Source organism: Pan troglodytes, chromosome 23 (assembly GCF_028858775.2).
Source record: "Pan troglodytes isolate AG18354 chromosome 23, NHGRI_mPanTro3-v2.0_pri, whole genome shotgun sequence".
Classification (NCBI taxonomy): Eukaryota; Metazoa; Chordata; class Mammalia; order Primates; family Hominidae; genus Pan; species Pan troglodytes.
In genome coordinates, this window is record NC_086016.1 from 51745604 (window position 1) to 51764501 (window position 18898).

Below are 18898 nucleotides of genomic sequence, written 5' to 3' on the forward strand. Positions count from 1 at the left end.
ACTGGGTACCGCCTGCTCCCTGCTCTCCCACCCCAGCCTTTGCTCACCCCTCCTCAAGTGCAGACACACCCACCTCCACCTGCTCCACCTCTGTCCACTCAGTGACCACCGCATCAGCCATCAGGGCTCCAAGCCCATCTCCTGTGGACCAGATCCTTAGGTAACTTACAGGGGAGAATGTATGTTTGCATCAAAAATACTGTTTGCAGTGCAAATCCTCTTTCAGCTTCCCCTGAACTAACAGCAGTTATATCCCCAATTGTCTGGACCTTATAATGCTACTAAAGAATTCTATATATTTAATAATTCTACTATTGACTAAAACCACACCATTAGAGACCCATTTACCAAGGGTAATTGTGGCACTTAGGACAACGGGCTCAAATGAGTGCAGTTACGTTAGGATTTTCGTTACTAATTAATGCCACTACTCATTCCAGCTACTACTGTGCTATTTGCCAACTGGCCCTGGAGTTTTTCAATATCTTAACAAGAAGCATAGCCACACAGGCATGGGTCGCCTGGAAATCAGCCAGGAGCAGGCCGCAGAAGCAGTGATTCTCCGCTGGGCATGTGTTTTTTTGGATGATGGATGGGAGGTAACCGAAAAAAAAAAAAAAAAGCCAAGGAGAATATGGGTTGGGGCTGCCTCTGTCAAGCCAGCTCGAGTGTCTGAGCCCCCAGCCCAGGTGGGAGCGTTCTCACCCCATACGCTGGGAAAACCTAGCTGAGTCCAGTAGCTGACCCTGAAATTAGACTCACAGCTCCTGCACGGCACACCCAGACCCGTGCTGGGATGCCCCCAAGAACATGTGGCGGGCTGGTTCCTGGTGGGTGGCCCCGAGTGAAGGAAGGACCCGGGAGGGGTCTTGGAATGACGTTAGCCAGGTCTCTCTCATTCCCAGCTGCTGCCCCTGTCACACAGCAAGCTGGGCCCTGCCTGAAATAATTCACCCATTTTTTCCTAGAGGCTTCTCAGCCAGCACACCTGGATCCCCACGAAACTGCAGAAACTGTGACTCAGACCCGGCAGCTCCTTACCAAGCCCCTCCCTGGAGCCGCCTCACCTCCCAAAGGGCTCCTCTCTCTTGCTCTTCAAAAGTTAGCCCCAACGACCTGCGGCACACGGCATACGGGACTGGCTTTGCATTTTGCTTTAATTGGAAAGCAAAGCAAGTGTGGGAGGGAGTTGTTTGTATTCATAGCATCAATAATTTAACATGAAAAGAGAGAAAATAAGAGAATATGCAATCCACACATGCAAATCTGGCTGAAATTTATTACTTACGATAATAAAAAAAGATTTTAATAAGGCATCAACCATGCTATTTTAAGAAAGGAAGGGGGCATGGGACGTGATTCCTGTGTTCCCTACATGACAATCTTACAAAGATAGAACTTTAGGAATGAAATACATCAAAAAAAATTAACAGGAGTTGTCTCTGGATAACCAAGTTACGGATTATTTATTTTAATTTTCTTCTTTATTTCATTGTATTCCAATATTTCCCTCTATGATGAGCATTATTTAGTTCTATAATAGAGACATGTTTTAAAGTAAGAGATGACTGGAAACGGAAGTCTATTCATTAAAACATCCTATGCCTAGCGAAGACTGCTAACGTCATTATGTGCAATTTCTCAACAGAACTTTCAAAGGCAGAAGGAATAGCTCCACCTGGGGCCTCGTGTGCTCATCCAAATTTGAATTCAACTTTGCTCCTAAAATGAACGCACTGCCTCTGACCCAGCAGAGACTGAGGAGCTCCGAGTCTGAGGTCTGGCTCCAGTGGGAACCGTGGGGGGACTCCATGCAGTTTCTCTGGGACGGAGACACCGCACCTGGACATGAAGGGACAGTGGGGATGCAGGCCCTCTCCGGCGCTGCGCTCCACAATTTGAACATAATCCAGGCTGATGGAGGTGGTTTAAGACAGGAAACCACACCCCAGGGCTGCGGGATGCAGGCGAGAACGGGAGCCCCTTCCTCACAGGCTGCGTCCTGCAAGGTCCAGGGAGCTCTTTCCTCTCCCCCCTGCAGTGACCTATACACAGAGACACCGTCTTCATGGACACGGACATGACGCGCGCTCTGGGCAGCCTGGCTAGAGCTCTGCCCACAGCACGTCAGCCCCTCCACTTCCGTCTGAAAGGTGCCGGCCGCGTGTGTCACGCGAGACCAGTCCTGCACGTGGATCCGGACGGGGCAACTGCGCGAAGGGTCATGAATCCCGCCCGCCAGGGAGGATCGTCTCCTGTGCAGAATGAGGTGTGGTCAGAACACGGGAGAAGCTGGGAGCTCCCACCGGGCTGCCCGAGACACCTCCCCTCACGATTCACCAAACACCACGACATGCAAAGAAGAAAGTCCACGCCTCCGCGGAAAACACTGAGGCTCGGCAGGTCAATCCGAATCCCCGGAAACACCTCGGCGCGGCCTGTCAATCTGAACCCTGAAAACACCGCAGCGCGGCCTGTCAGTCTGAACCCGGAAACACTTCGACGCGGCCGGTCAGTCTGAATCTCCGGAAAACACCAAGGCGCGGCAGGTCAATCCAAACCCGGGACATCATTGCTACCAGGGCGGAGGGGAATACACGCAAAATATACCAGGGCGGAGGGGAATACACGCAAAATATACCAGGGCAGAGGGGGAATACAGGCAAAATATTCCAGGGCTGAGGGGAATACAGGCAAAATAAAGTGCATCTCCTAGAATTCCCGCAATCCAACAGCATAGCCCGATTCCATTTCCAAATAGACACCACTTTCTAAAAACGTCACGGAGGAAGATGCTTCCTAACGACTCGGGGGTCTGTCCATAAACTTGGCATCATGTGGTCCAAAGTCTCTGGAGCGTGGAGGGCGATCTTCTCTAATCCCGGGGTCGTGCTTTCTGGGACAGAAATGAGAGACCCCAGAAAGTCCCTGGATGCTACCCAGGGGACTGAGGGGTGGTCCATAGCACCGTGTGTTCTGAGAGGGAGTCTCCCTAGAGGTGGGGAGCAGGGAGGCCGGGCACGGCCCCCACTGGGTTCAGAGCTCCTCGCAGCCTGCGCCAGCGCAGAGCAGGACGGGAAACAGCCCCGGGAGCAGAAGGTCCCAGCAGCGGAATTCCCCTCCACTTGGACCAGGCCTGCGGGAGATCCGGGCACTGACAGGCGGGGACATTTTAGAATCTTTTCAAGAAAAGATAAAGAAAGAAACAAGAGTAACAGGAGGCCAGAAGCAAGGGCATCTACTGCAGACAGCGGTGCCGCGGGGCTGGAGCTGAAGCTACCCAAGGAGCCCCAGGCTCGGGAGCCTCCAGGCACAGGCGGCGTCGGGAGCCTCCAGGCAGAGACAGCGTCGGGTGGCAGGGAGCCCCTCAGACTGTCCCTGTCTCAGTGGTCTCCAGCCCCCGACTGCACCCGACTCTGCGGCTCTCACCCCTCTGCCATCCCAGAGGAAGGGGCATCCCTGTGACCTTCCATCCACTACCCCGGCCTGGACCACTCAACTCCAGGGACTTCCTCCACCACGCAGATGCCTCCCTGAGCCCAACCCGGTTGTCCCCACCCATAACTGACATCAGGGCACCCTCCAGGCCCCGAAGTTGTCTCTGAGGCCCCAGCTCCAACACGTCGCTGGCTGGTGTGGGCTGTGGTCCCCAGGGAGAAGGAGCAGACAGGGGAGGAGGCACGGCCGAGGACGCTGACCAGGCTGCCCCGGGCTGCTCCAGGTGCCAGCCAGGCCCTTGCATCTACTTCGTGTCCTCGTGTTGACAGTCTGAGAAGTCCAGCTGCCTCCCAGGGGCATGTGTGCCCCCAAGAGAATGTCACAGTGGGAAGGACTCACCCCTGGCCAGCCTCCTTCCCTCCCTTCCCTACCCACCAGCCTCAGCATCCCCTTGATGAGGGGTGAGCAGCTGCAGCTGGCCCTGAGCGAAGAGCTGGCACTCCCCCATCAGGAGGCTGTGCCCCGGTGGCTCTGGGTCCTCCTGGGCCTCTGGGGACAGTGCAGCCCCCTCCAGGTCCACTCCCAGTTCTTCATCCACCCCAAACTACATCCAGCGCTCTGTCCAGCATGGCTTACCGAGGCTCTGCAGTGAAATCATCCAATAAAGACACAGGAAGCACTCCTATGATGAAATGACAAGAGACGTCCCCCGTTTGAATGCAAGCGTTCTCTCCCCTTACAAAAATTTTAAGGAGAAATTAAGGTTTAAATGCTAAGTTCCCTTGCAATTTAAAGTTCAGAAACATTAAAGTCCAGAGGAATTAAAATCAGGTCTGTCACCTTTGTGAGCCCTCTTCCTTCCTGGTTTGTCATTCTGCTAGGCTTCCACTGTGGGACCCTTGATGCCTGGGGGGTTTCGGGGTCTTTCTTCCAGTCTCACTTGGAAGCGGGGGGCTTTACTCCAGTCCTCAGGGACTGCAACAGCCACACCAGGCCTCAGTGCACAGTCCAGGTGTCTGAGACACACAGGCCATCCCCACAGCAGCCCCCACCACTGCAGGAAGCGGAGAAGCCAGTTCCTGGAGCAGCTCCCCCGGGATGCTGCCTGCCCCCTGCCTTCCCGGACAGCAGAAGCATCACACATACCATGTCCTCCACCACAACGGCCCAAGCCCTACCCACCAGGAGGATGCGGAGCCCCTTCTCAGCCCACACATCCCTGAACATCCCGAGAATAACGTGCGTGCCCGCAGGTCTGATGATGAACATGCCCTCTCGACCAGCCATGCTGGCTTGAAGGTCCCACTGGCAGGGGTGCAGGGGAACCGCCTCATGCAGAGTCCTGAGAGCCTAAAACCCCCGCGGCTCTTCCTCTCCTGCCCACCTGCCACCCCCAGCGCAAGCCCCGGGCCCCCAGCCCACAGCATCCCTGTTCTCACCACCGTCTCCTTCTCAACCCACATCCAGGGCTGAGTGCGGCGCCTGGGGGAGCAGTCTCAGGGGTCCCAAGAGCTTTCACAAGGAGCTCGAAGCTCCACCCAAAGAATGCAGAGGCTGCAGCTTCTTGCTTCAGAGCCAGGAGGAAACTCAGGCACCAGGCGTCTGGTGCATGCAGGGCTCTGCCAGCCACGATGCAGGGAAACTGTGACATCATGAGGCTGTTCCAGGGGAATTCCACAGCTCCCATCCTGGAGCACAGCTCACCGATAGGAGAGAGGGAAAGGCTGTGACAAATAAACGACCAGTCACCTCCTGCCCCAACTCCAGGCCTGGGTGACGGGTGGGCCGGATGTCATCGGGGCACAGGTGATTGTGGCCACATCCTGGTTATGCGGCACCAGCAGAGCAAGGCTCAGCTCAGGCAGGTGTGGAGCACTCGCTGGGGCTGTAGATGCGGGGAGGGGGAGGAAAACAGAGTGACCAGTGCAGGCAGCACAGAGTCACCAGTACAGGAAAAACACAGTGACCAGTGCAGAGAGGACACAGTGACCAGCCGTCAGAGGAGGGAGGAAGACAGTGACCAGCCATCAGAGAATGGAAGGTGACAGAGTGACCAGCCGTCAGAGGAAGGAGGAAGACAGTGACCAGCCATCGGAGAACAGAAGGTGACGGAGTGACCAGCCGTCAGAAGAGGGAGGACTTGGCATGACCAGCCTCTCATGTCTACTCGAAGGCATCTCATGCCCCATCCCCCAGGACAGAGGGAACCTGAGGTTTTCTCAGAACCTGGGCATTGGCATGGGCTTTCTGGGGGCTTTTGAGTTAGGCGGCCATGTGCAGTCTACATGCCGTGTGCTCGGTGGACAGAGCCACTTTGAACGCAGCTTCTCAAGCAGGATTTCCTGGGTAGTTTCTACTCCTCAGGCACTGACCCAGGCAGCTGAGACGGCACATGTGCACAGGACAGAAGGCGCCTGGCTGCGGGCAGCCTCGACTCAACCTGGGCCCTGGACGAGGGACAAAGGCCCAGAGAACGCAGGGGTGCATGGAGCACCAGGCCCAGGGGTGGCCTCACAGGGCAATAGGAGGGCCCAGACCCAGGGCAGGTCCAGGGGCCGCCCCTGCATCTGCACCCGCTTCCCAGGAAGGATCAAGGCAGCGAGCTCCTCATGGGGCAGGGGGCAGGCTCCACTCTGTCTTTTTCTTTCTTTTCCTTTATTATGATGTATCTGACAAGTAAAAATATGTATTCAAGGTGCATGACCCAGTGAATATGCCGACATACACGTGCTTTGTGGAAGGGTCACCACAATCAAGCTAATTAGCGCAGCCTCACCTCCGCCAGTCACCTTTCGAGTGACTTTGCAGGAGAAAGCAAAGAAACAGCAAAAGAACTCAGGACCTGACTTTGTTTTTGTGTAAGGGGCCTTCACCCATTCCTGCACGGAGCCTAGGATCTTCTAGAGGACGGAGAAAATACACAGAGGCAGTCGTGGTGCAGGTTTTGAAACTCACTCCGGGATGAAAGAGGAAGCTGTGAACAGCTGTTCTGCTGTGGATTCACAGGTGCTCGTGACCTGACCAAGGACGAAGGCATCGCCGGCCTCCTCGGACCCTCACTGGTACCCACATGTGTGCGGTCACCTGTCACCTCTTGATCCCAACCCCCTCCCCGTCCCCCTGCCCTTAACATAAAAGAGCCTGGAATTCGTGCAGACTTGAGATGGTCTCTGTGACACTCTCAGTCTGCAGTCTCCAAAGGCCGCTGACTCGAACCCGCTTTTCCTCCCGCCAGCTCTCCTCTGCCGCGTGTGGCTTTCCAGCAGGGAGCACCTGGGTTCTGTGGCAAGAGCACTTGAGGTCAGGTCACAGCAAATCCATGTACCCAACACGTTCTCATTCACCATGGCCACCCTGCTGTCCCGAGCTTGTCACCTCCCAAGTGAGCCTTGGTGCCATTCGACCAACCTCTCCCCAGCTCCCCCCGCCCAGCCCTTCCCCACCCTCTGCCTCTATGAACTCAACTATTTTAACTCCCATGCACAAATGAGAACGTGGTATTTGTCTTTCTGTGTCTGGCTTTTGTCACGAGCGCAATCGCCTCCAGGCTGTGGCAAATCTCAGGACGTCCTCCTCTTCCGAGCTGGGCAGGATGCAGGTCGGCAGGTCGCCTGTCCATTGGACATCGTCTTCGCCCCTTCCTCTGTGGACACGCCTGCTGGCGTCATGGAGATTTTCCTGCTGCCCAGAACATGACAGAGCTTCACTCAGTTTGAATGCACGAAAGTGTGGCTTCTCACTGCCTCCCGGGCTGTGCGGAGCTTCACTCAGTTTGAATGCACGAAAGTGTGGCTTCTCACTGCCTCCCGGGCTGTGCTTGGGAGCTGAGAACATCTCCAGGAAGCCCACGGGCTTCCGAGCGGAGGAGGCAGGTCGCAGACGCGTGAGGCCCTGAGACTGAAGGAGCTGGAAAGGAGAAGCTCACGGGGGGCCGTTGCTCACGTTGGGAGCTGTGGCCGGAGGGGCACAAATGCTGCTTACCTGGGACTTCTCCCGAACAACAAGAGAAACACCTTGACAACAAGTCAGGTTCCGGCCCCTGGTGCCGCAGAACTGAGCCTTGACAGAGCTCACACCAAACGCGGCTCAAACTCACTGACCCCAGCACCTGCTCCCTGTTCAGCAGAAATTGTCTCCTTGGTAGAGATCCTGTCAAGAACTTTCCCACTGTTCCCATTAATCCCAGAGGCAAGCTCCCCCCGCTTTCCAGGCGTGTTTTTATGTAAACAAAGTGGTTAATTAGACAATTTGCTAAGCTGTTTAAAATGCATTTTGCTTTAAAAGAACAAGTAATCACAATATAAAAATCACAGCATTTCTAATATGTCAACTAATTCCTCCATCATATTTTTAGAAAAAAATGGATTCATATAATTTATTAATATGCCTCTTCTAATTTCATTCATAAATAAGTAATTGCATCTTAACTCCCATTTGATAGATGGGAAAGATTGCAGAGCTGGGAAAACAGGAATTGTTGCACCCTTTGGGGGAAAATCAGGGAGGAAAGAGCCAGGTCGGGGCTGTGGGCCCTCGGGGGATTCTGGGGAAGCTGCCGTCTGTGTGTGTTCCTCGTGGCCCGGTCACAGAGCTATCCTCACAGGCGTGGTTCTAGTCTGTGAACATGACCCGTATTTTTGATCAATTCTAATTATAAATATTAATCAAAAAGGAGAAGGAAGGCGAACTCCAGGCATTTGTTTGAGGCAATAGGCATCTGGCTGAAGTTGTCATTAGCTGGGTCACTGACAGCCCCACAGCGGCCGGCCGACCACACAGGTCAGCCACAGTGGATGCCAGGTTCCCCAGATCAAGGGCTGCCAGGAGCGGAGGCGCTCATTTGCAGCCGAATCCTCAGGAAATGCCCTCAGCGGAAACCAGCCACCTCCACCAAGGTCAGGTCCACCCCGAGATGCTGGACGAATGTGCACACTCGCTGGGGCGCCCTCCTCTTCCTCCCCTGCACAAAGAGCACTGCAGCCGAACCCCAGCCTCAGGCCACGGCCAGCACCGCAGAGCCACAGGGCAGACGCCATGCACACCAGACCTGCTGGGCCACAGCCAGGCCCGGGTGGCGAAGGACGGGGACCCAGGCCTCAGGATGGGGAAGGTGGTGGAGGCCCTGCTCTGAGCCTTCTAAGCTGGACGCCCCGGCTTAGGGGCCATGCATGGCCCCACCTTTCAGGTAACACCTCCCCACCCCAGGGCCTGCCCCCAGCTGCTCCTGAACATGCCTGTCCCTGGAAGTGCACCACATGGAATCTTCCAGAAGGCACCTGCTGAGAGAGGGAAGGGACGTCCATGGTCCTGCAGGGCTGAGAGCCGTCAAGGGAGACAGGCACAGCACATAAGCAATGCCAGTGACGCAGGAGAGCGAGAGCCCAGCTCGGCCCACACCGGGGACCAAAGGCCCTGAGAAGTGACCGTGCTGGTGGGCGTGGTATAAGGCTGGACACTGCCGGCTGACCTGCTCCCGGGGGCCCAGGAGACCCTGCACTGGCCACTGTGAAGAGTGGGCAGCAGCAGCCTCCCTGGAAGCTGGGGTGGCCGGGCGGTGTGGGCAGGGCTGGCGGCCAGGCGCCATCACAGAGCCGGGCCCCTGATGGCAGAAGGGGGCCTGACTGTCAGGAGGAAGGCAGGGCTGTTGTGGGGCTGAGCAGCAGACTGAGTGGTGTACAGGGGCCTGCCCCACAGAGGTGGGAGTGAAAGCCGGTAGCACCCAAGCCCCGGGGGCAGGAGAGGTGGGCAGCAGCTCCACCCACCCCACTAAGGCGGTCAAGACGGAGGCTGGGGCCACAGGCAGCTGCCCAGCAACACCAGCATCCCACGCAGCCTCCTCCCTGGGCCAGGTTCCAGATGCAGAATCCAGACAGGAGAGGGGAAGAAAGAACCCGAAACGCACAGAAGCCTTGGGCAAGGGTCCCCCTGGCCCTCCCAAAGGGCGCTGGGGAGGAAGGGTCTGTCCAAACGGTCAGGGCAGTGGGCTGGGGACAGAGCAGACGCCAGCATTAGGGAACTGCAGCCCCGCCGCGCACCCGCAGAGCAGAGCAGGGAACGGGAAATGAACGGGGACCTTCCAGACGGAGCTCACGGAACTCCCAGAGGTCATTTCCCAGATCCCCAATACGTCACTGAATAGCCCAGTTGTCCTGACCTGTAGGGAAGACCACGTGGAACCTTCCAGAATGTCCCTTTCCCACCCAGCTGATCGAGGGAGACAGTGGGAGAGACAGAAACCTAGAGACAGTGAGATAAAGACAGACACAGAGACAGTGACACAGAGAGACAGTGAATCAAATGCATTGTCACGCCCCAGGTGGACGGCAGAGCCCGGCCCCCACACAAATCCTGAGGGGTGCAGAGGGGCCTGGTCCTCCCCCAGTCAGTTCCCCAGTCTGGCCTCTGCAAATCCAGCAGGCCCTGGATGGGGCAGTGGCTATGGCTGACGGACCTGCCAGTAACCCAGGGGCCCTGTGCCCCATGATGGCTGCATAGGATGCAAGCTCTGGACTTGGGCAATCTCTGAGGAGCCGCCCCAGCCCCAGAGCCCCCGCTGGGCAGGTGAGGCCTCTGCTGTGCCCCGTCCTGGCCTTCTCCCCACAGCTGCCAGCCAGGCCACTCCCCAACAGACAAACCTGCCACATCTGTATTGGACCCACGTACTGCGGAGCTCAGGGACATCTGTGGTGACCCGGTCAAGTGTGTCAAGCCAGGTGGCTGTAGGCAAACTGCCCACTGTTGCTCCAAATCATCTCCCTCCACCTCAAAGCTGCCCCCGGTCACTGGTGCCACTGGAGGAAGGTTCTGGGAGGTCCCACGTTGGGTGAGGGACACAGGGTCACAGACACTGGCCTTGTGGGCGCTTTGCCCCCTCTCCCCTTGGCCTGAGAGCAAGCTGGTCCCATGCCTGGGGGCCGCAACCGAGAGCCAGGCCCCCTACAGATGCAGCGCCCCTTCCGAGGACTCCTGGCACCTTGAGCTTCCCAGGGCCTGGGGATGCCGCTCTCCCGCCCATGAGTCCATCTCGCAGAAACCCTCAAGTGCCACCCAGACCCTACTCAAGTCCGGGCCCCTCGCTTCCGACTCTCCCTCCCATCCTCCACTCTCCTGGCCTCTCCCCAGGGCCCTGCTCGGGGCTGCTGACCTTTGGGAGGGAGGCACAGTGATGCTCGGGGTGCTGACCTTTGTGGGGAGGGCACAGTGATGCTCGGGGTGCTGACCTTTGTGGGGAGGGCACAGTGATGCTCGGGGTGCTGACCTGTGTGGGGAGGGCACAGTGATGCTCGGGGTGCTGACCTTTGTGGGGAGGGCACAGTGATGCTCGGGGTGCTGACCTTTGTGGGGAGGGCACAGTGATGCTCGGGGTGCTGACCTTTGTGGGGAGGGCACAGTGATGCTCGGGGTGCTGACCTGTGTAGGGAGGGCACAGTGATGCTCGGGGTGCTGACCTTTGTGGGGAGGGCACAGTGATGCTCGGGGTGCTGACCTTTGTGGGGAGGGCACAGTGATGCTCGGGGTGCTGACCTTTGTGGGGAGGGCACAGTGATGCTCGGGGTGCTGACCTTTGTGGGGAGGGCACAGTGATGCTCGGGGTGCTGACCTTTGTGGGGAGGGCACAGTGATGCTCGGGGTGCTGGCCTTTGTGGGGAGGGCACAGTGATGCTCAGGGCTGCTGGCCTTTGGGAGGAGGCACAGTGCCTGGAGGATGGGCGTCTCCTCACTGGCCCTTCTATCCAGGCCCCTTGCCAAGCACAGGGGATGTGCACAGCGTGCGTTTATGAACTGAGAGCAGAAGCAACAGCAGCCACAGGCTCCCGCATTCCCCTTGTGCCCTGAAAGCACCTCGGTCCAGGGGTCAGGCTGGGTCCACAGCTCCCGTTGGTGGCCTGGGCTCAGCGGCCCCCAGCTTTTCCTGGAAGACGCAGCACAGAAAACTGATGAGGCCGGCCAGGCTCCCTCCAGAGCCCTCAGGGACGCAGGAGGCCACCAAGACCAGAGGAACATAAATCTCATGGCCTTGGACACTGCCCAGTTGTAAATATATTTATCGCCCCTCCATTTATCACAGCTGCCTCTGATGCACCCACCTGGTGTGGGGCCAGTTGTCGTAGCTCCCCCACTCAGCACCTCCCCGCAGGATTGTCCCCAATCCATCTCTGACAGCATCTGCAGACAGGAGCACAAAGCTGCCAGCAGCCCCCAAACGGCCACCCTGACCCCGGGCTGACGGCGCCATCCTGGGACAATCTCTGCCTGGGCACCAGGCCTCACTCCAGGAACCATCTGCTGTGAGGTCTTTGGGCACCCTCTCCCTGTTAGCCCACTTCCCATCCCTGCTTCCACCTTTGGGACCCTCTCCCTGTTAGCCCACTTCCCATCCCTGCTCCCACATTTAGGACCCTCTCCCTGTTAGCCCACTTCCCATCCCTGCTTCCACCTTTGGGCACCCTCTCCCTGTTAGCCCACTTCCCATCCCTGCTTCCACCTTTGGGCACCCTCTCCCTGTTAGCCCACTTCCCATCCCTGCTTCCACCTTTGGGCACCCTCTCCCTGTTAGCCCACTTCCCATCCCTGCTCCCACATTTAGGACCCTCTCCCTGTTGGCCCACTTCCCATCCTGTTCCCACCAGAGGAAGTGCCTTCTGGGGCGACATTTCTGAGCCACCGATGCTACACATTTAGTACTAACCCAAGCCATAAACCGTTAGTATCCATTTAAAGTGTTGAAAGGATAAAACCAACAACCTATAATTCTGTACCCATTAAATTATCTTCTTAAAGTCAAAGAGAAATAACGGATAAATGGAGAAATAAATGGATAAATGGAGAAGTGGATAATAGTAACCACATATTTGGTGATTATCGCTTATGGATAAGTAAAATGAATGACACCAAAGTTGTAAGGGATTGGAACACTCTGCCATGAGGCAATTGCACTGCCTGTGACGTGGCACCACACTATTTAAAGTGAACCTCTGCTCACTGTAAATGTATATTGCAAACTCTACAACAATCAACAAAAAAAGTAGAAAGAAAACAAGAAGTGTAACTGATTTGCTAAGAGAGGAGAGAAAATGAAATCATACAAAATTCTCAATCAAAACCAGAGAAGGCAGAAAAAGAATGGAAGACAAAAAAAGAAACAGAGACCAAGGAACAGCAAACAGTAACCAATGTGGCCAACAGGAATCCAGCTATGTGGATGATCGCTTCAGAAGTCAGGGGTTGACGTGCATCCACCAAAAGAGAGAGACTGGGCCAGGTGCGGTGGCTCACGACTGTAATCCCAGCATTTTGGGAGGCCAAGGTTGGAGGATCACGAGGTCAGGAGCTTGAGACCGGCCTGGCCAAGATGGTGAAACCCCATCTCTACTAAAAGTACAAAAAAAAAAAAATTAGCCAGGTACGGTGGCGGGTGCCTGTAGTCCCAGCTACCTGGGAGGCTGAGGCAGGAGAATCGCTTGAACCAGGGAGGTGGAGGTTGCAGTGAGCTGAAATGGCACCACTGCACTCCAGCCTGGGTGACAGAAAGAGACTCCTCGAAAAAAAAAAAAGAAAAAAAAACCTGACTCTATGTCATCCACAAGAAGCTCCCTCCAAATATAAAGACGCACATAGATGAAAAGAAAGGGTTGGAGAATGATACACCCGCTAACACTAACGGAAAACACAGGAGTCGTGATTAATCCCAGCCAGGACCGGTATCAGGGATAAAAGGGGCACTGCGTGGTGATCAGGGGTCAGTCCCCTGGAGGGAGACTAGCAATCGTGAATGGGTGTGTGCCTGACAGCAGGGCCCCCAACCCCGCCCCACCCTGGGGGATCTCCCCAGCCCCTGTTGTCTCCCGCCCCTGTCCCGAGACCTCTGGACCCACCCCCGGCACCCCCCTTGGCTGCACAGGGGACATTGCGGTTGTTAAACATGGTTGCAGTAGTGGCCCAGGCCCATCCCAGGGAGACACTGGGCTTCCCTGCCACAGAGCCGTGGGCCTGAAAGCACCATCTGGAGGGGTCTGCTCCTGCCTGTGCAGCATGGTGGGAGCTGACCCCACAGTGCAGTGCGGCTCCAGGTCCAACCTCTAAGGAGGGGAGGGGCTTGGATGTGTCTGACCCACCCACTGAGGCGCAGGGTGGGGAGACCAGGGTGTGGTCATGTCAGGCTGGGGGGCCAGCTCCTCCTGAGCAGAGTGGGATCACCTGTGACCCATCCACAGCAAGGTCGGAGAGGTGGGCATGGCGAGGCTGCCTCCCAGCTCACCAGAGAGAGCTTCACCAACATCATCAAAGCCTTCCACGTCCACTGTGCACGTAAGCCTCTCTCAGAACGATCGGGAGCTCAGTCGCTCAGTGGCACCGTTCTCAGCCAAGGACTTCGTGGAGCCCGGCCCATTTACATAGGTAACAAGAAGGTAAATTTTCATCTGATGCCTACACTTTGACACAGGCTCCTTCTCAAACATCTCCTGCGGATGGAAGGCAAGTGTCAGGCAGCACCACTCAGCCCGGCCACACCAAGGAGACAGGAGGGAGTTCCTCCCACCAGGAGGGCAGGGGTGGGGGAAGAGGACACCCAGCCAGGCCATCCACAGCGAGGATGAGGCGGGACCCACCCACAGGCCCATGCTCCATGCACAGGGGATCCATCCACAGACCCATGCTCCGTGCAGTGGGGGATCCACCCAGGGGCCCACGCTCCATGCAGGGGGGGATCCACCCGGGGGCCCACGCTCCGTGCAGGGGTCTCCATCCACAGGCTCCGCTCCAAACTGTACGTTTTGGATGTAAACGGTTTCCTTTCCAGTTTTTCCCAGGCAGGTAGGAATTCAGGCGAACATACAGGATCCCTGGGGGCCTGTTGGACAAGGGTCCCGCCCGCCGCTGGAATCTCAGAAAGAATGAGTCAGGGCTCGGGACCCCCACAAAGGCAGGGCAGGGGTGCCCCCCCAGGGGCTGGAGAGGAAAAGCTGAGGGTCAGAGAATGGGCAACAGGGCACGGGACAGGGCAGCTGGAGACAGGAGGGATGGTCGGGTCAACCCCGGGCACCGCCCAGGAACATGGGTCATCCCTGCCAGGGAACTCAGGGGCAGGTGGCTGAGGAGGCCTTCCAGGTTCTCTCAATGGGGGATAAAGCCCTCATGCCAACTAGGCTCACAGATCCCAGAGGAGGCAGAGGCAGAAGGAGGCTCGGCTTGAGCTGCCCAGGTCTCTGAGAGGCTCCTGTCCTGTTTCAGGCTCCTCAGCCCAGCAATGTCACCACACTGCCCTCACAGGGAAGGGACAGGGAAATGGCACGTGCAGCTGTTTGGGTACAAAAGCCCAGGCAGAGCCCAAGATGCAGAATGAATGAATGGGAGTGAGGCGGGGGGGCCCTCACGGTCGGCCCACCCATGACTCCAGGCCCCAGGCAGGGCCCAGGATGCACAATGGATGGGAGCGAGGCAGGGGGGCCCCTTGTAGTCGGCCCACCCATGACTCCAGGACCGCAGCTCCCGGCTCTGGGACCGGCTGGGACAAAGGGAACACCGCCCACTCTGACACTCATGGAAAGGATTCAGATCAGCCCACAGACCTCCTACAGGCAGGGACCCCCACACCTGCCACCCGACAGAGAATCGGCCGCTTAAGTCTCCAGGATGGGAGGCAGCTGGGTCGTAAATTGGCTTCTCACTTTTGGGGACCCTAAGTGTAGCATTTCCTTTAAATTGAGCCAAACCCTTTGTCCCAGAATATCTTTGCTCCTATTTCCCCGCCCCCCTGACTGCACCGGACACCCCCTGAAACGAGAGCATTGCCTCAAGCACTGCAGGTGGCGCTGAGTCCTTCTCAGTCCTCCAGCCCTCACCCTCTGTGGAAACACCCCCATCACTGCCTTCCAGGGAGGCCGCTGTCGTCTGCGCTTGTGGCTCCCATGCTCATCCTCACTCAGCAAATTGCAATCAGCTCCGACAATGGCCTAGTTAAGGGCACCCACCCAATGACGCCCCGGCTGTGCAGACAGGAAGCGTCGTTGCCAACCGGACACATCGCTGCCACAAACAACTGGGTGTGTTTTGGGGACGCCTCCTAATTGAACTGACGCACTCAGGAATCTGGGTGGTGGAGGCCAGCTTGCTGCAGGGAAGGCCACCCCGCCTTCCAGGCCTCCTAATTAGGACTGAATGCTCCGTTTTCTCTGCACGCAGGCAGGGGTCATGGGTCAAGCACTGAGACTTACTCCGTAATTCGAGTTAATGAAGGATTCCCAGGGGCAGCTCTGTGCACGCATCCAGGAGGCGCGCGGCCTCTGGCGGAGCCTGACAGCTGTGGGTGGACAGGAGCAAGCACGCCTTTAATTGCTGCCAAATTTTAGTCCTAGGTCTTAATGACAGCAGCCCTGGCTCCAGAGCGTGAGGCTCTCTGGGAGAGTCAGGGGCTCCATGTTGGGGGCTCCACTGTGAGAGTGGGAGGAGCACAGAGCGAGATGGTGGGCAGCGGCTGGAGGTCCCAGAGCCCCACCCAGAGCCAGCAATGCCTCCTGGGCTGGACCGGAGGCTGCTGTGTGGTCCCTGTTCACTGAGCCTGCAGGAGGCAGAGAATGGGGAGAGTCCGTGCTCCTCTCAGACCCTGTCACAGAACAAACAGCACTGGGCTGGAGCAGGGAGGCTGGGGTGCAGGGCGGGGCTGGAGCAGCGAGGTTGGGGTGCAAGGCTGGGCTGGAGCAGCGAGGCTGGGGTGTAAGGCTGGGCTGGAGCAGCGAGGCTGAGATGCAAGGCTGGGCTGGAACAGGAAGGCTGAGGTGCAGGGCTGGGTTAGAACAGGGAGGCTGGGGTGCAGGGCTAGGCTGGAGCAGGGAAGCTGGGGTGCAGGGCCGGGTTGGAGCAGGGAGTCTAGGGTGCAGGATTCTAGGGTACAGGATTGGGCTGGAGCAGACAGGCTGGGGTGCAGGGCTCGGCTGAAGCAGGGAGGCTGGGGTGCAGGGTTGGGTTAGAACAGGGAGGCTGGGGTTCAGGGCTGGGTTCGAACAGGGAGGCTGGGGTGCACGGCTGGGTTGGAACAGGGAGGCTGGGGTGCAGGGCTGGGTTGGAACAGGGAGGCCGGGGTGCAGGGCTGGGTTGGAACGGGGAGGCTGGGGTGCAGGGCTGGGTTGGAACGGGGAGGCTGGGGTGCAGGGCTGGGTTGGAACAGGGAGGCTGGGGGGCAGGGCTGGCCAGCCTCAGAACATGTGTGAGCCTCCACCCTGGCAGGTGGAGGCGTGGGCTCCCTGCTGGGCCACTCAGATGGATCTACTGTTTTCTCATGAGCTCATCCCTTCCAGCCTGTGAGGCCCACGGGCAGGGCTTTAATCCCCTATGTGCTGTTTCCAGAGCCTTCTCCCTGGCCCAGCTCCAGGCAGCCTCTCCAACCCCTTAGATTCTGCTGGACACACATATGGCCCTTGAGCCACAGAGGGTGGTGATGCCCGCGGCCCCTGTGCGTCCACAGGGGAGGTGCTGGCCAGGCCTCCTCCCTGCTTCAGTCCCCAGAGGAGACCTCGAGCCACAGACCAGTCCCTGTCCCTTCAGGGTGGGGTTAGTTCTGCAATCCCCCTGCCCACAGCCCCACCCCACAGAAACGTCCACCACGAGCCTTGGTAGTCACGCCCGGAGCCCGATGGAGACCAGCGGCTCTGAGCTCCCGGGAAAGTGGCCGGGGCCTGGGCCCTGTTCCCAGGAAGCTCAGCAAGGCTCCGTGCCCCACAACCTGGAGGGGTGGGAGGGGAGTCTGGGTCGGGATGGCTGCACCCTTGGCCCTTGGGTAGGAGCCCCCCACTACCACCCCCGGCAAGACCAGAAAGAAGCCTGGGTGTTGGGGGGAGGAGTTCAGAGAACCAAGCTCTGCGCAGACTCAGCGGGAGGATTTGGAATCGGAGCTGGAGTGTGGGGACGCCGGACAGATGCCAGGGGATCTACGTACCCAGGAGAAGGGCCCAGAACGAGCAGGTGCTGGGACAGTCAGGAGCAGCCCTGGGAGGCGAGGTCACAGACGGGGTAACAATGGGGGCCCTGAGCACTCCGCTCTTCCCTGGATGGGGTCTGGGTTCCACGAAGCTGCCTATCCCAGGCCTCTGCAGCAGTGGCACGGGCAGAGCTGCCTCCCTCCAGCAAGGAGTGGGCGGGCACCACGTGGGCCCTGGGCACCCTCCGCAGGGGCTCCAGCTCCCACAAGGGGCTGCCCCATGGGCTCTGAGGAGCTACAGGCTCCTTCCCAGAAAGAAGCCCAGGAGTCAGCAGCTAATCCTCCCTCTTCCTCTGGAGCCCCCAGGGAAGGCAGGAGCCAGTGTGCCCCTCCATGACCCCATGCCCTATAGAGACTCCTGTGGGGAAGGAATCTGGCCTCATCTGCAGCTCCACAAGCCCCAGGGTGCATCTGAGCTGGGACCAGCCCCTCTGAGGGGCTCACCCTGAGCACCTTCCTTGGCAAGGCAAGTGTTTGGGACGCATCCTTCTGGGGAAACAGCGCTATGCTCTTCTCTGTTTCTCTAAAGATTTGAACTGAGACCAGTTGCTCTGCCTGTGGGTATGATGCTTCGGACAGCACCTGGCTCTGAGGACAGAGGCCCTGGACCCAAGCCACGCGGGCCCACCTTCTCCTGAAGATCTGGGCTAACTGGGAAGCAAAAATAATTACTCTTGTGCCAAAATGTCCTTGTAATTAGCAGTTCTGGGAGATAAATGAATTGAAATATGTGATTTTTCAGGGTCCAGCCGGCCTCAGGACTGAACCCCAATGTGTGTGTGTTTCAGGGCACAAGCATATGTGTTTCAGGACACGCGGGGTGCAAGTGTTTCGGGGCACACGCATGCGTTTCAGGGCACGCCGGGTGCAGGTGTTTCGGGGCACACGTGTTTCAGGATACACGGAGTGCAGGTATTTCGGGGCACACGCGTGTGCTTCAGGGCACACCGGGTGCAGGTGTTTCGGGGCACACGCGTATTTCAGGACACACAGCATGCAGGTGTTTTGGGGCACACGCGTGTTTCAGGGCACGCCGGGTGCAGGTGTTTCAGGGCACACATGTGTTTCAGGACACACGGAGTGCAGGTATTTCGGGGAACACGCGTGTGTTTCAGGGCACGCCGGGTGCAGGTGTTTCGGGGCACACGCGTATTTCAGGACACACAGCATGCAGGTGTTTTGGGGCACACGCATGTTTCAGGGCACGCCGGGTGCAGGTGTTTCGGGGCACACGTGTTTCAGGACACACGGAGTGCAGGTATTCCAGAGCACACGCGTGTGTTTCAGGGCACGCCGGGTGCAGGTGTTTCGGGGCACACGTGTGTTTCAGGACACGCGGGGTGCAAGTGTTTCGGGGCACACGCGTGTGTTTCAGGGCACGCCAGGTGCAGGTGTTTCGGGGCACACGTGTTTCAGGACACACGAAGTGCAGGTATTTCGGGGCACACGCGTGTTTCAGGGCACACCGGGTGCAAGTGTTTCGGG

The 18898-nt window shown here is 58.0% G+C and overlaps 1 protein-coding gene and 1 long non-coding RNA gene across 2 annotated transcripts; one reads left to right on the forward strand and one right to left on the reverse strand.

Moving 5' to 3' along the window:
* Positions 1 to 10426: 10426 nt before the first annotated feature.
* LOC129138551 (uncharacterized) lies at positions 10427 to 11844 on the reverse strand. Its single transcript, XM_054676121.2, is given in 2 exon segments — positions 10427 to 10740; positions 10743 to 11844. Coding segments are annotated over 2 exon segments (1275 nt in total). The 5' UTR covers positions 11770 to 11844; the 3' UTR covers positions 10427 to 10492.
* A 5206-nt stretch (positions 11845 to 17050) lies between these two features.
* LOC107970287 (uncharacterized) lies at positions 17051 to 18144 on the forward strand. The gene is made up of 2 exons (XR_008541881.1): positions 17051 to 17397; positions 17943 to 18144. It is a non-coding gene; the product is annotated as an uncharacterized LOC107970287 (long non-coding RNA).
* The last annotated feature ends 754 nt before the right edge of the window (positions 18145 to 18898 follow it).